Source organism: Myxocyprinus asiaticus, chromosome 45 (genome assembly GCF_019703515.2).
Source record: "Myxocyprinus asiaticus isolate MX2 ecotype Aquarium Trade chromosome 45, UBuf_Myxa_2, whole genome shotgun sequence".
Lineage (NCBI taxonomy): Eukaryota > Metazoa > Chordata > Actinopteri > Cypriniformes > Catostomidae > Myxocyprinus > Myxocyprinus asiaticus.
Window position 1 is genome coordinate 22,102,852 of NC_059388.1, and position 13,660 is coordinate 22,116,511.

Genomic DNA, 13,660 nt, shown 5'->3' on the forward strand with positions numbered 1-13,660 from the left:
GACTAAAATAAACACAAACTCAGACTCTCAGACTCATGAACAGATACATTCAGAGTGATGTTTTCACAGTCTATTATGTATGTGCATTTAAGAATGTGATCACCCTATTGCTGTAGTGCAGGACTTGCACTATGAATGACATCACAGAAGAGTGCTGTAGTTCAGCAGTCTCTTTTATCCAGACAGATGCAGAGAAGTTAGCACCATCTGTCTCTCTGCTGAATCTCTGTGGGAAGTCACACTCCAACCCGGGATGAGCTTTACCGCATCTTGTAGTCGTGGGAGATGGCTGCATCACAAAGCTGTCCTTTGAAATCAAGCTCGAAGGTGAAATCCAAGTCACGCTGAAAGAAAAGAAGTTGGTTTCAGTGATTACTTCAGTGGTTTTTTCTTACTTTTTCAGGTCATACTTTCTTTTCACACTCTGCCTCCTGTTTCTGTGTGTACCTATCATTTTCAGTCTATTTTCTGTTAGATATGCTCACCGTCTCTGTTTCTCTTTCTAACTCCCTCACATACAGCCTCACCTCATTATTTTCGTTGGGCTTCACAGTGATGCTACCCAGGATTTCCTCTCCTCTCCGCACAGTTAGGTAATCCTCCAGATAAAACACTGTCTGCTTCCAGTGAGTACTTGGAGCATCAGGGGCTTGAAGGGAATATTATCAGGTAATAACAAATGCTTGATTATAATTTACACAACCAGTCTAAAGTTTAAACACACACTGTTTTTTTAAGATAATGAGAAATATAAATTCAGTCAAATTTCTTTATTTCTTTTCAAACCATTTTTCAAACTTTATTTTAAACAAAAACTTGTATTTTTTTAAATGGATGAGTTGAACCAGGTATTGGAGACAAAAACAGCCACAAAGTGCCCAGTGGTTGGTTGAAATAATGCCTTTAGTTTTCAGATCTGTAATCCAGGCAACTCTGAAGAAGCTACAATATAAGATAGTTTTGATATGTTTAGCATTTTGTCACTACATAATTCTCATAGTTACTATTTGTGCTAATTCATATTTTCAGTAGTAACGTTTTGATAACTTTACCACTATTCTAAAATGTAATAGCAATAATAAAGAATGGTTTGTCCAGTCCCACTGGTAGAATATATGTAAGGGAGAAGCTAGAAGACTGAATTAATGAAAATCAGTGTGTTGATGTAAGTGAGGTTGAACCTGTTGAAAATCCAGTCTTCTTGTGACACTTGGTGAACTCAATGTTGAAGTACGTGACAAGGGCGTGAACGTAGTCATTCCTCTGAATCTGCAGGCAGAAGGCCGAGGTGAACGTCAGGTCTTCAGTCTTTACCGTGTAGATGTCCACCTCCTTAAAGGGATACGTCACATCCAGAGCACTTAGGTACACAGAAACTCACACATTTAACTTTTTGCCATAGAGATAATGTTGTATATTTTTGTTCTATTCCTCTGTGAATGGCCCACAATACTCCATATACAGTACTTATACGACCACAGTCCTTTGATAAATGCCCATGAGATTCTTTAGCATAGATCTATAGATTCATTTTGAAATGCTGAAATGGCATTTGGCCAACCCCATAGTAATGTGGTTTAGGTCAAATAGCCTTAACCCAGAAATTACAATGTATCCAGTTTAAAAGACTTTATTGATGCCTGTATGTGAATTCCGCATTGAAGTATGGTGATATGGATACAGGAGTTGTATTGTTGGTGTTGGTACAAGTATTAGACTTGGTGAACAAAGATTCTCTTATTCTTTGTGCAAACAACAGATCAGTGCCAGCTTTGACCCCTTCATTTGTTCAGTTCAAATTTTCATTTAGTAAACCTAACAAAGAGACTGAAAATCATTCTCCTCTTCAAAGAGTTTCATCCCTCAGGTGATTTAGAGGCACATTGAAAGCATAGCTCTCTGTTTCTGTCCTTTTTTCATTCTCCTTTTATCTGCTGAACACAAAGATATTTAGAAGAATATCTCAGCTCTGTAGGTCCATACAATGCAAGTGAATGGTAACCAGACCTTTGAAGATCACATAAAGGCAGCATAAAAGTAATCCATATGACTCCAGTGGTTAAATCTAGATCTTCAGAAGCAATATAACTGTGGGTGAGAAACAGATTCATATTTAAGTCCTTTTTTACCATAAATTCTCCTCCCTGCCCAGTAGGTGGCGATATGTTTAAAATAATGCGAGTTGCCAAAAACAAAAGAATGTGAAAGTGAAAGTGGAGATTTATAGTGAAAAAGGACTTAAAAATTGTTGCTTCCTGCAAGCGCTGTATTGCTGTTTGAACTGACCTAACTCTCATGTAACTTTCGTTCCTCTGTTGTATACAAAGTGCACGCTTCCGACTTCTCGTGTGAATGTGCCATTGCACTTACATCACTGATGCATCTGTCAGGAAGCGATTTTTTAAAAGTTAATAAAGTTTTAATTATCAGTTTATTTTTTACACAAACCTAACGATTTGCTTCAGAAGACATTAGTTGATCGACTGGAGTCGTGTGGATTACTTTTATGCTGCCTAAATATGCCTTTTGGACCATCACATAGCCAGCAGTCTAATGGTACCTGTTTACTTGCATTGTATGGACAAAAAGAGCTGAAATATGCTTATAAAAATCTTCACTTCGGTTCTGCTGAAGAAAGAAAGAATCTTGGATGGCTTAAAGGTAAGTAAATAATGAGAGGATTTAGATTTTTGGGTGAATTAACCCTTTAATAGAAAAAATTGAGATGTTAAAGAGATCTAATTTGTGATTTTTTTCCCCCTGTCCTACTGTATGGGACATTTACACTGGCTTTTATACATTAAGGAACAATGAAATAGTTGTCTAATTTAATAGAATGATTAGTGTTCTGCAGGTGTTAAGATGAACACACATTACCACGCTGTCATCAAGCGGCTCTTTACTGAGAATTATTCTGTTATTTAACTCCCACACTACATGTGTTCAAAAGTAGTGCATAGTCAGTCAGTACTATGATTCAGATCAGGTCTTGTCCACACAAACACACACAAACATGCGAGTTTACAGAATGTGTACTCATACCTTTATGAGGCAAGAGTTGGTCACGAGTTGTTTCGGATCTACTATATCCACCAGGGGCTCCATCATAGCGACGTTCCGAATGCATGTCATATCAAAACCGTAGACGTTCTCCCACCCTGCAAGCACATAAACAAAAAGAAAAGGCAACTTTCATATTTAGACATTATAAAACTCTTAAATGTGTTTAAAAACACATTTGTTATACATTCTTTATGTTTGTTTGTCTGAGTTTGTGTGTGTGCCTGGTCCTCTTCATTTGGACCTAAAATAGACTCTTGCCTTCTGTGTCTGGCAGCAACTTATTACATCCCCCTTCACATGAGTGTTAGGCTAAGGCGAATCTTACACTTCCATCCAAAATAAAACAGGAGAGAAAGAGAGCGCTCTTGCTGCGGGGGAGTAATAAAACCCAACAGGAATGTTTTTTTATTTTCTTTTGTAAGCCAAATTAAAGTGAAGGATTCAAAGGGAGACACTGGCAAGGCCACAATGCAGAACTCTACTTGTGAAAATGCTTCCTTTGTGCATTTGAGTTTAACTGAAAAATTAACACGAGTTTCAGAATTTCTTGTATTTGATATGGCCCCTTTTGCATGCATTTTGGCAAGGACCTCACAAGTTTGTGCAAAACCTGATAATCATGTTATCACAGCATTATTTGAGAATGTTCCAAAGAGCATCTTGTGTGCCTCAATGGAAGCAAGGAAATCTGACTTTTCATTCAAAAGGAGTTCACATGTGACAAATTTGTTAATTTGATTAGTCAACCAGAAATAGATCAGAATCTTAAATATTTCTTCATTTTACATCTTAAAGGAATGTTCCAGGTTCAGTACAAGTTAAGCTCTATCAACAGAATTTGTGGCATAATATTGATTACCACAAAATTTAATTTAGACTCGTTCCTCCTTTTCTTTAAACAAACAAACAAACAAACAAACAAACAAAAAAACAAGCAAAAAGAAGTTACAGTGAGCCACTTACAATGGAAGTGAATGGGGCCAATTTTTTTTTACTTTAAAATACTCACTTTTTCAAAAGTATAACCACAAGACAATAAGGATATGTGTGTAAACATGATTGTAGTGTGATAAAATCACTTACAAACCTCTTCTGTGTAAAGTTATTGCCAATTATCAGTACCATGAAGATGGAATGTGAACAAACCCTAAAATGACTGTAAAAATGACAGTTTAAACAGCTTTACAGCTCAAATAATACAGAAGTTTTAACAGAATTAATGCAAGTGCTTTTATAAAATTATGAGCTTCACATTTCTGTTTAAACCCTCCAAAAATTGGCCACATTCACTTTCATTGTCCCCATTCACTTCCATTGTAAGCGCTTCACTGACACCCAGATTTTTGCTTTTTTTAAAGAAAAGGAGGAACAAGTCGAAATTAATTGTTGTGGTAATCAACATTATGCCACAAATGCTGTTGATTTAGCTTAACTTGTATTGAACCCAGAACATTCCTTTAATGTTGTTTTCTAAAATAGTGTGCGCGCACTTGCGTACTCACAGTGAATTTTGAAGTCTTTGTATTGCCGATCCTCAATGGCAACTACATACAATGTTGCTCTGTCTGGAAACATAAAGCCCCCAGGCTTCTGAAATAGCACAGGAAAGAGAACCAGAGAGATATAACCTCTGCAGAACTTATTCAGAACATGTTCAAAACAAAAACACAATCCACGTTTCTGGCACATGAATATCATATTCCGCATATTATTTCAGTGGCTGCAAATCATTCTCTTTTCCTTCCTGTTCAGTGCAGCACAACAACAACCCTAGGACGAAACAATGGGCTGGCATCAACACGATTTGTTCTATAAAAATCTCTAACAGGCCACTTGTCCTTGTCATTCAGTGGCAGACATTTATCAGCAGTCCTGCTAATGGGAATGACTAGCCACTCATTATCATTATAAATGATAGTTTTCAGCATGGACACATGCTTCACATTCTAATTAGTCAAACAACCTTGGCCTGGAGACACACACACACACACACACACACACACACACAAACTGACCAGCCATTTGTCCCTGGCATAGATGACTGTATTGAGCATAGACTCGTAGAAAAGACAGTAGCCCATCCACTCTGAAATGATGATGTCCACCTGATCCACTGGTAATTCTGTCTCCTCCACCTTACCTTTAATGATGGTAATAACTGAAAGACACAAAAAACACTAACACAGCTGACTGTAAGGAATATGAGACTTTTATTGTAAAATTTTAGCTTATCCTGAAGTTTGACTGAACTATCTTTACTTTATTGTACTGTGGTTACTTAAAGTGATAGTTCACCCAAAAATGAACATTTTTTTATCATTTACTCATACTCATGTCATCCCAGATGTGTATGATTTTCTTTCATATACATCTACATATGATATTTCTACTTTGAGAAGAATATCTCAGCTCTGTAGGTCCATACACTGCAAGTGAATGGTGACCAGAACTTTGAAGCTCCAAAAATCAGATAAAAGCAGAATAAAAGTAATCCTTATGAATCCAGTGCTTAAATCTATATCTTCAGAAGTTATATAATATGTGTGGGTGATAAACAGATCAATATTTAAATCAATAAATTACATTTTTACTATAAATCTCCACTTTCACTTTTACTTAAACATGTTTCTTTTGTTTTTGGCAATTCACACTCTTCATGCATATCGCCACCTACTGGGTAGAGGATAATTTATAGTAAAAAAGGACTTAAATATAGATCTGTTTCTCACCCACACTTATATCACTTCTGAAGATATAGATTTAACCTCTGGAGTCGTGTGGATTACTTTTATGCTACCTTTATGTGCTTTTTGACACTTCAAAGTTCTGGCCTCCATTCACTTGCATTGAATGGACCTATGGAGCTGTGATGTTCTTCTCAAAATCTTCATTTGTGTTCAGCAGAAGAAAGAAAGTCATACCCATCTGGGATGGCATTATGGTTAATAAATTATATGATAATTTTGATTTTTGAGTGAACTATCCATTTAAGCCTATTGCTGAAACTTGATCAGCTTGAGGGTGAGTCTCACAAAACCTGTCAAAAACATTTCTGGGTCAAACGTCACTGTAATATGTTACAGTAAAAAATTATATATTACAGTAATGAGAATCTAATAAGAATAAGAATAATAAGAATTACAAAAACAACCTCAAAATTAAAACATCCGGATACATAACGGTAATGAGAATTAGAATTTCATAGTCTCGAAAAATCTTAATGGTCCTAAAAAAGGCTTCATTTTCTTGACCCAGACATTTTTTTCAGCTTAGAATGATAATATGAAGCCACATTTTATTTATGGCATTCTTTATGGCATTATTTTCCCTCTGTCTCTATTTTTCTCTTTTGTGCACTCTGTCATTCTCCATCCTCACCATCTCTTCTCGTTTTTGCTAAAGGCAGGTTGCCAGTTACTGTGCCTGTATGTTTGTGTATCTGTACAAATACTGTGCCTGTGTGTGTGTATACAGCACTGACTCCTCTCTCACGCTGACTTAGGCTTCTCACTCGCCTACTGCTTTCCAGTGTTAATGAGAGCTGCTATGGGCATTGGGCAACTAAACAACTTCTGCCATCACACTACAGGAAGTGAGTATGCTGCTTCCTGTGACATGGAATTCTACTTGCCATCACGCTTTAAAATAACGTTCCTAAGCTCTAAAATAGATGGTGTTCTGTGATGTCTCTCTTGTTAATAGATGACTCAAAAGTAGATTGCATATCTTACCATTGTCCAGGTGATTTGATTTGATGATTTTCTCTGAATACTCTGATATACTAGAGCATTCGATCTGCAGAATAAAAAGATAATTAGCTTATTACCATGATAATACACTAGTAACTATTGCTCTATACAAACCACTTGATAAAGGCATAACCCATGCAAATGCCACCTCCATTAACCTATACAATAGATATCCAACTTTTAACACTCACACTTAAAGGCTGTATGGTAATAGTAGATTTAAACTATGCAAAATTACTTCGGACACTGCAACGAATGTAGGCAACAGGATATGATGTCACACTCCAGGGCTTTTGTTTTGAATAATTAATACTTGATAATGCATTATACATGTTAAACATACCATCTATTCCAGTTTCCAGCAAACCATGCAGTTTATCTTCCTACTTTGAGTTTATATTCTTTTAAACTTGAATTGATGTGAAATGTGACTTGAAGTTTGATTTTCAGCCAACGTGACTAGTGGTCAAATATCTTTTCGCTATATGAATTCTTTGGTAACTGTTCTCAAAACTTGAACTTTTGTGTGCAATGGAAGACAAATTTCTACATTATGTATACAGTATGCTTGCGCTCCCATTCTCCCACATTTGCATGTGTATAAATAGATGTGAATGGAACACAAAGTTTAATGTGATCAGACCACCAGTGTAATCCTTCCATTTTTATTTCCTGCCAGAACAGTTTTGTAATACTTCAGTGGGACTCACTTTATATTAGTTGTCTTTAACTACTGTGTACCTAAGCATTTGATACAATGTACTTATTATGTACATACATGTTGTTGCATTGTACTTACATTTAAAGTACCTGCATTTAATTATATCTGTAGTTACTTGTGGCAGGGCGGAGGGCAGGGCCGTGTCGTGATTCTACATACCCGGCTCCTAATCAGGCTGATTAGCCCGAGAGGGATAAAGGCCGACTGGAGATGGCAGTGCGACAGCGAGAGAGTTACAGACAGCTGTCCGACACCTGTGTGTGTGTTTGTCTTTTTGGTTCAGTTTATAATTAAACTATTATTTATATTATCAAGCCGGTTCTCGCCGCCTCCTTTCCATTGTTGTGTTACATTACTTTATTACCTTACCCCTCATCTTAAACCTAACCCTACTCCAACCTGTACCCTAAACCTTAACCCTAATCTAAACTCTAACCCTACCCCTAAACCTACCCTTACCTCAACATCAGTAGTAGCAAATGTGAATCTTGTGAGAATTTTGCAGAACAAAATGTATTTACACAATAAGTACATTGTATTGTATGTATTTTAATGTTAGTACATAGTAGTTAAAGACATCTAATATAAAGTGGGACCCTTCAGTGTGCATTAAAGGAAAATAAGCTAGACAATAAAGATAAGTATGTTATTTCTTACTTTTTCCCCCCAGATTTGTTAACATTTTTGGACCTATGAATGCTTTCTACCTATATGTATTAGTTCTCAACAGAAATAGAGTCCTCTTTTGATTTTTATGACATAGAAAATACAGCTACACTAGTGCTTGATCCATAGTGGGTGGATCAGTCTTACCTAACTACAGATCAGAAGAACAATAACTGTACTGATATTATCAGCAATCTCTCTCTTCCGATATGTATATGTGCACTTTGTTTGTGCATATTTGAGCTCACAGGAGGGAAAAAAAGAAGACCTCTGGAAATTATGGTTGCATGTCATCATCTAATTTAAAGCTATTGTATGCAGCAGTAAACATGCTTGTAATAAGTCATTTGTGTCCTCACCCCATATACATGCTTGGCTCCTGCCTTAGCAGCAAACATTGAGAGGATTCCGGTTCCGCTTCCCACATCTAGAACAATCTTATCCTTAAAGATGTGTTTATTGTGGTACATGGAGTTTCTATAGGTCAGTGTCCTCACCTCATCCTTTAGCATCTCCTATTAATGGGAGCAGAACACAAATATTTAATAAGATAGAAGCTACATTTTTGACAGTCAAATAAGTTTGGATCTTAACTGCAGTGTGGATAGTGTGGGATGTAAACTGGTATTGTGCCATTTCAAATGTGCACAATTACATAACAGCTGTAGGCAAATTATACAGTGTGTATAAATATTATATATAACAAACTGCTATTTATTTAAAAGAAATGGGTCTACAAACTGGATCAGAAAAGTGAAGTTTGTTGTGAGAAAAGCTCTTGAAAAATTTGTTTGCAGATGCCAATCGGTTTGACTTTTGTTATCTGATGCAATGACATCCATGCAGTTTTAAAAGTGGCTTAAGTGTCCAAATATGTTTTTAGGCCACTGTATATCATTATTTGACTGTCAAATAAATCTGCTCTACATGTTTTATTAGTGCGTGTGAAACGTCCTGAGAGTTCTTGGGATACTATGGCTTTCGTCCCTTATTTCCTCTCATCTGGACCTTTTCCTTGGACTGTGCTATGGAGGACATTATATAGGACACAAAGCGCAATGGCTCCAGGATTCTTTTTATAGAGACAGGTCTCCATTTAGCCTGCTGGGATTAACTGATACACATCTTTCCAACTACCCCCTTCACTCTAATTCACTCTCTTCTTTACATTCTTTTTTCCTCCATCTCTCTATTTTACTCTTGTCCTTCTTTTTTATGTTATCGAGAACAGTTCTTTTATCTGCGGACAGATCCAATTTGATCCTCATGCTCAAAATGTGCCAGTATAAAAGGTGTCATATTCTCAGTTCATCTTCTTCAATGAGGTTAGAAGATGTAGGAATGGTGACAGTGACACAGTCTGAAGTGTGTTTTTATGGCTGTCAACACATAGATAAGATTCAATATTTTACATTATCTAAAGGTGAGACAGAGAGATTAAGAATTGTATTACCTACTTATCTTAGACTAGCCTATTTTTAACAATTCCCATGTTAAAACCATCTAATCTTAAATCATTCATTCAGAAGCAGCCTCTGGTGTAACTCGCACAATTATGTTTTAAATTGGACCCTTGATTACCTCATGAATTCCAAAGTGGGCATAGGAGTCAAAGTAGTAGTCCCGTGATGTCATCTCCTCTGGGTTGAGCAACTTGGCCATCTTGCCTCGACCGGGACATGTGGACAGTGCAGAGACATGTGGAGTATGTGGGGGGAGTGGAACATGGTGAACAGAGGTCACTGGCTTTGGTAGTGGAGATGGTTGCAAAGACTGGGACGAGGGCACACTGGAAATGCGTTGCTCCTGTTGCTTCGGCTGGTGGTGCTGGTAAAAGGGATAGTTCACCCAAAAATGAACATTATCTCATAATTTACTCACCCTTGTGCCATCCCAAATGTCTATGACTTTCTTTCTTCTGCAGAACACAAACAAAGATTTTTAAAAGAATATTTCAGCCCTGTAGGTCCATACAATGCAAGTGAATGGTGACCAGACCTTTGAAACTCCAAAAATCACATAAAGGCAGCATAAAAGTAATCTATAAGACTCTAGTGGTTAAATCCATATCTTCTGAAGTGATATAATAGGTGTGGGTGAGAAACAGATCAATATTTATGTCTCTTTTTACTATAAATATCACATTCAGAAAGTTAAACTGAAGGTGGAGATACTGTATATAGTAAAAATGATTGAAATATTGATCTGTTTCTCACCCAAAGTGACTGCATCGCTTCAGAAGATATACACTGATGAGCCAAAACATTATGACCACTCACAGGTGAAGCGAATAATGTTGATCATCTAACAAGGCCACATGTCAAGCTCTGGGTAGATTAGATAGTAAACGGTCAGTTTTCGTAGTCAACATGTTGAATGCAGGAGAAATGGGCAGGAGTAAAGACAAGGGCCAAATTGTTATGGCCAGACGACTGGGTCAGAACATCTCTGAAATGGCAAGGCTTGTGGGGTGCTCCTGGTCAGCAGTGGTGAGTACCTACCGACAGTGGTCCGAGGAGGGACAAACCACAAACCGGCGACAGTGTTGGGCGCCCAAGGCTCATCGATGTACGAGGGCAATGAAGGCTATCCAGTCTGGTCCAAACCGACAGAAGGTCTACTGTGGCACAAGTCACAGAAAATTTTAATGATGGTTACGAGAGGAATGTGTCACAACACACAGTGCATCGCACCCTGCTGCGTCGGAGTGCCCATGATGACCCCTGTCCACTGTCAAAAGCACCTATAATGGGCACGCGAGTGTCATAACTGGACCTTGGAGCAATGGAAGAAGGTCACCTGGTCCGATGAGTCCCGTTTTCTTTTACATCATGTGGGCGGCCGTGCACATGTGTGCCATTTATCTGGGGAAGTGATGGCACCAAGATGCACTGTGGGAAAACAACAAACCATTCATGGCAATAGTATTCCCTGATGGCAGTAGCCTCTTTCAGCAGGACAATGTGCCTTGCCACACTGCACATATTGTTCGGGAATGGTTTGAGGAACATGACAAATAGTTCAAGGTGTTGCCATGGCCTCCAAATTCCCCAGATCTCAAAGCCGATTGAGCATCTGTGGGATGTGCTGGACCAACAAGTCTGATCCATGGTGGCTCCACCTCGCAGTTTACAGGACTTGAAGGATCTGCTGCTAGTGTCTTTGTGCCAGATACCACAGGACACTTTCAGGGGTCTTGTAGAGTCCATGCCTTGGCGGGTCGGCACTGTTTTGGTGGCATGCGGAGGACCAACAGCAAATTAGGCAGCTGGTCATAATGTTTTGGCTCATCAGTGTAATGGATTACTTTTATGCTGCTTTTATGTGATTTTTTGGAGCTTCAAAGTTCTGGCCACCATTTACTTGCATTGTATAGACCTACAGAGCTGAAATATTCTTCTAAAAATCTTTGTGTCCATCAGAAGAAATAAAGTCATACACAACTGAGATGACATGAGGGTGAGTAAATGATGAGAGAATTTTCATTTTTGGGTGAACTATTTCTTTAAGACAGTAATAACATCATCTGCACTGGTACACTCTCAAACACAAATACTGATTGGATTCAATAAGTACTACTATAGTGATAATCATAAGCAGCTTCACCAAGTAAATGTCAGTCTGAATTTGAAGCTATTTTGTACACTTATTAACACAACCTCAATATTAAAATCAGGTATGCAAAGGTGAATATGCTAATTAGTTCCGGAGGGGTTTGAGGGGAGGGGGGCGCAAAAAATACTGCAGCACCAAGGACAGCGCTCAGGCGCTCAACCCAATAGATGTCGGCAACTGGGGTGTTTAACTTTGTGCTCTACAACAGTAACTATATTGCAGCATTTAACACGTTAAAATGATATTCAATGTTTCTAATCGCGATTTTGCGTCGGATGTCTGGATAACCCTGTGCAACACGAAATCCAGCACATATCGTATTTTAATATCATAATATTAGCCACTATGCATTACGGTGTGGTGTGATCTTTATTATTTAAACAAGATGTGCCCTGCTGAGGCCGAACCATCATTTAGCATGCATGGCTATACACATCACCGGGCACGGATTTCTCTGACCTCCAAACCTGTACTTCATTAAAAGCGATCATGGGGAAATGGCACGTTTACGCGGCTAGATTTAATCAGTGCCAGTTTTAATTTGTATATTTGAGTAATTTAATGTAACTGGACGAGCGCTGTTTTTAATAAACATGACTTAAGGAATCTTTGACTTACCTCCGAGCTCTCCGCCTCCGCCATCTTTCTCCGCAGGAGCAGGCACCGCGATGAGTGCCTCAGTCCCATACGAGCCAACGGGATCCGGATTAACTCGATAAAGGCAAAACTGTCTCAGTGTTTTCACTCAATCTCCTACCAAAGTTTTAGGATTTACTGCAATACGCAATACTCGGTGTGGACTTTAAAAAAGACCCATTTGTTTATTTGCTCAGGTCTATTTCATTAACAAGTAGTGGCTAAATAAAAATTATTGGGGGAATTGTCAAAATGACTTTTTAAATAATCCCATAACTTTATGCTTTCGATTCAGAAGGTGACTTCTGTTGAACGATAAAACAGTCCGGTCGCCCATCGTGCAAAAAACGCTACTTGGAGACAAGTTGAGCCACGGCGCGTCAGCATCCACATCACCATCACCTGCCGCTGCTCATCGCTGCATTACCTTGAGTCCGTCAGATGAGACCAGACCACATTTTAATTTACCCACTTATCTTCTATTATCCTACTTAAATCAGTTAAACAATATAATCTATTATTTTTCAGTCCGTTGCATGCAATTGCATGCACGATGTCCACCTGCAACTGGTCAGTCAAGGTGCGTCTGGAACACGCCGAAAGTTGCACTTCTCCTCGAGTTGAGATAGAGGTGGCTGACGGAACACGAGCGCAGCGCGTGCACAACTAGAAGGATATCAGTAGCCTACGTTGAGACCTACAGTAAGCTCTAAATTAGTGCCTCCCACAAGTATTGCACCTCCACTTTCTCACCGATCTCAGAAGGACAAGACTGTTTCAAGGCTAAGCTTTTCAGACTTGGTTGAGACTCATTTTGCAATTCATTTGCCTGAAGCAAGTTAATGCTGTTTTAGCAACAAGCTTTTCACAAGCCCCTAATATGGTATTTATTTTACATTAATTCTACAGTTTTATATTCTAAAATTGTAACACTTTACAATAAACTAGTATTCATTTCATCAGTTAACTACATTAACATGAACTGACAATGAACAGCTTAATTTTTCAGCACTTATTAATATTGGTTAAAGTTGTTTCCATCATATCCTAATACATTTTTAATATTCATAGTTGTATACAGTAGTTTATGCATTAACAATGACAGATTTTTAAATGAGCATTAACCATGATTAATTAATGCTGTAAAAATGTATTGTTCATTTTTAGTGCATATACGTAATGCAATAAGTAATGTTAACAAATAGATCCT

General features: G+C 38.0%; 1 protein-coding gene across 2 annotated transcripts; it reads right to left on the reverse strand.

Annotated features, from left to right (window-relative positions):
* Positions 1-204: 204 nt before the first annotated feature.
* On the reverse strand, positions 205-13,096 carry LOC127435497 (protein arginine N-methyltransferase 8-B). Of its 2 annotated transcripts, none has more exons than XM_051689050.1 (10): positions 12,433-13,096; positions 9,781-10,026; positions 8,559-8,714; positions 6,795-6,858; positions 5,079-5,221; positions 4,566-4,653; positions 3,043-3,158; positions 1,182-1,332; positions 528-649; positions 205-344 (listed from the first exon to the last, which is right to left on the reverse strand). In XM_051689050.1, the coding sequence occupies exons 1-10, from the start codon at positions 12,499-12,501 to the stop codon at positions 261-263; spliced, it is 1,239 nt and encodes a 412-aa protein (XP_051545010.1). In that variant the 5' UTR covers positions 12,502-13,096; the 3' UTR covers positions 205-260. The 2 variants fall into 2 exon arrangements, with proteins under 2 accessions (XP_051545010.1, XP_051545011.1); XM_051689051.1 differs by having other exon boundaries at positions 9,781-10,117.
* Positions 13,097-13,660: the final 564 nt, after the last annotated feature.

Coding starts and splice junctions, on each gene's coding strand:
- LOC127435497 (XM_051689050.1), bottom strand. CDS start 12,501: ATGGGACTGAGGCACTCATCGCGGTGCCTGCTCCTGCGGAGAAAGATG. Junction 5,222..6,794: donor ATCAAATCACCTGGACAATG/GTAAGATATGCA, acceptor TGTGTCTTTCAG/TTATTACCATCATTAAAGGT. Junction 4,654..5,078: donor ATGCCAGGGACAAATGGCTG/GTCAGTTTGTGT, acceptor GTGCTATTTCAG/AAGCCTGGGGGCTTTATGTT.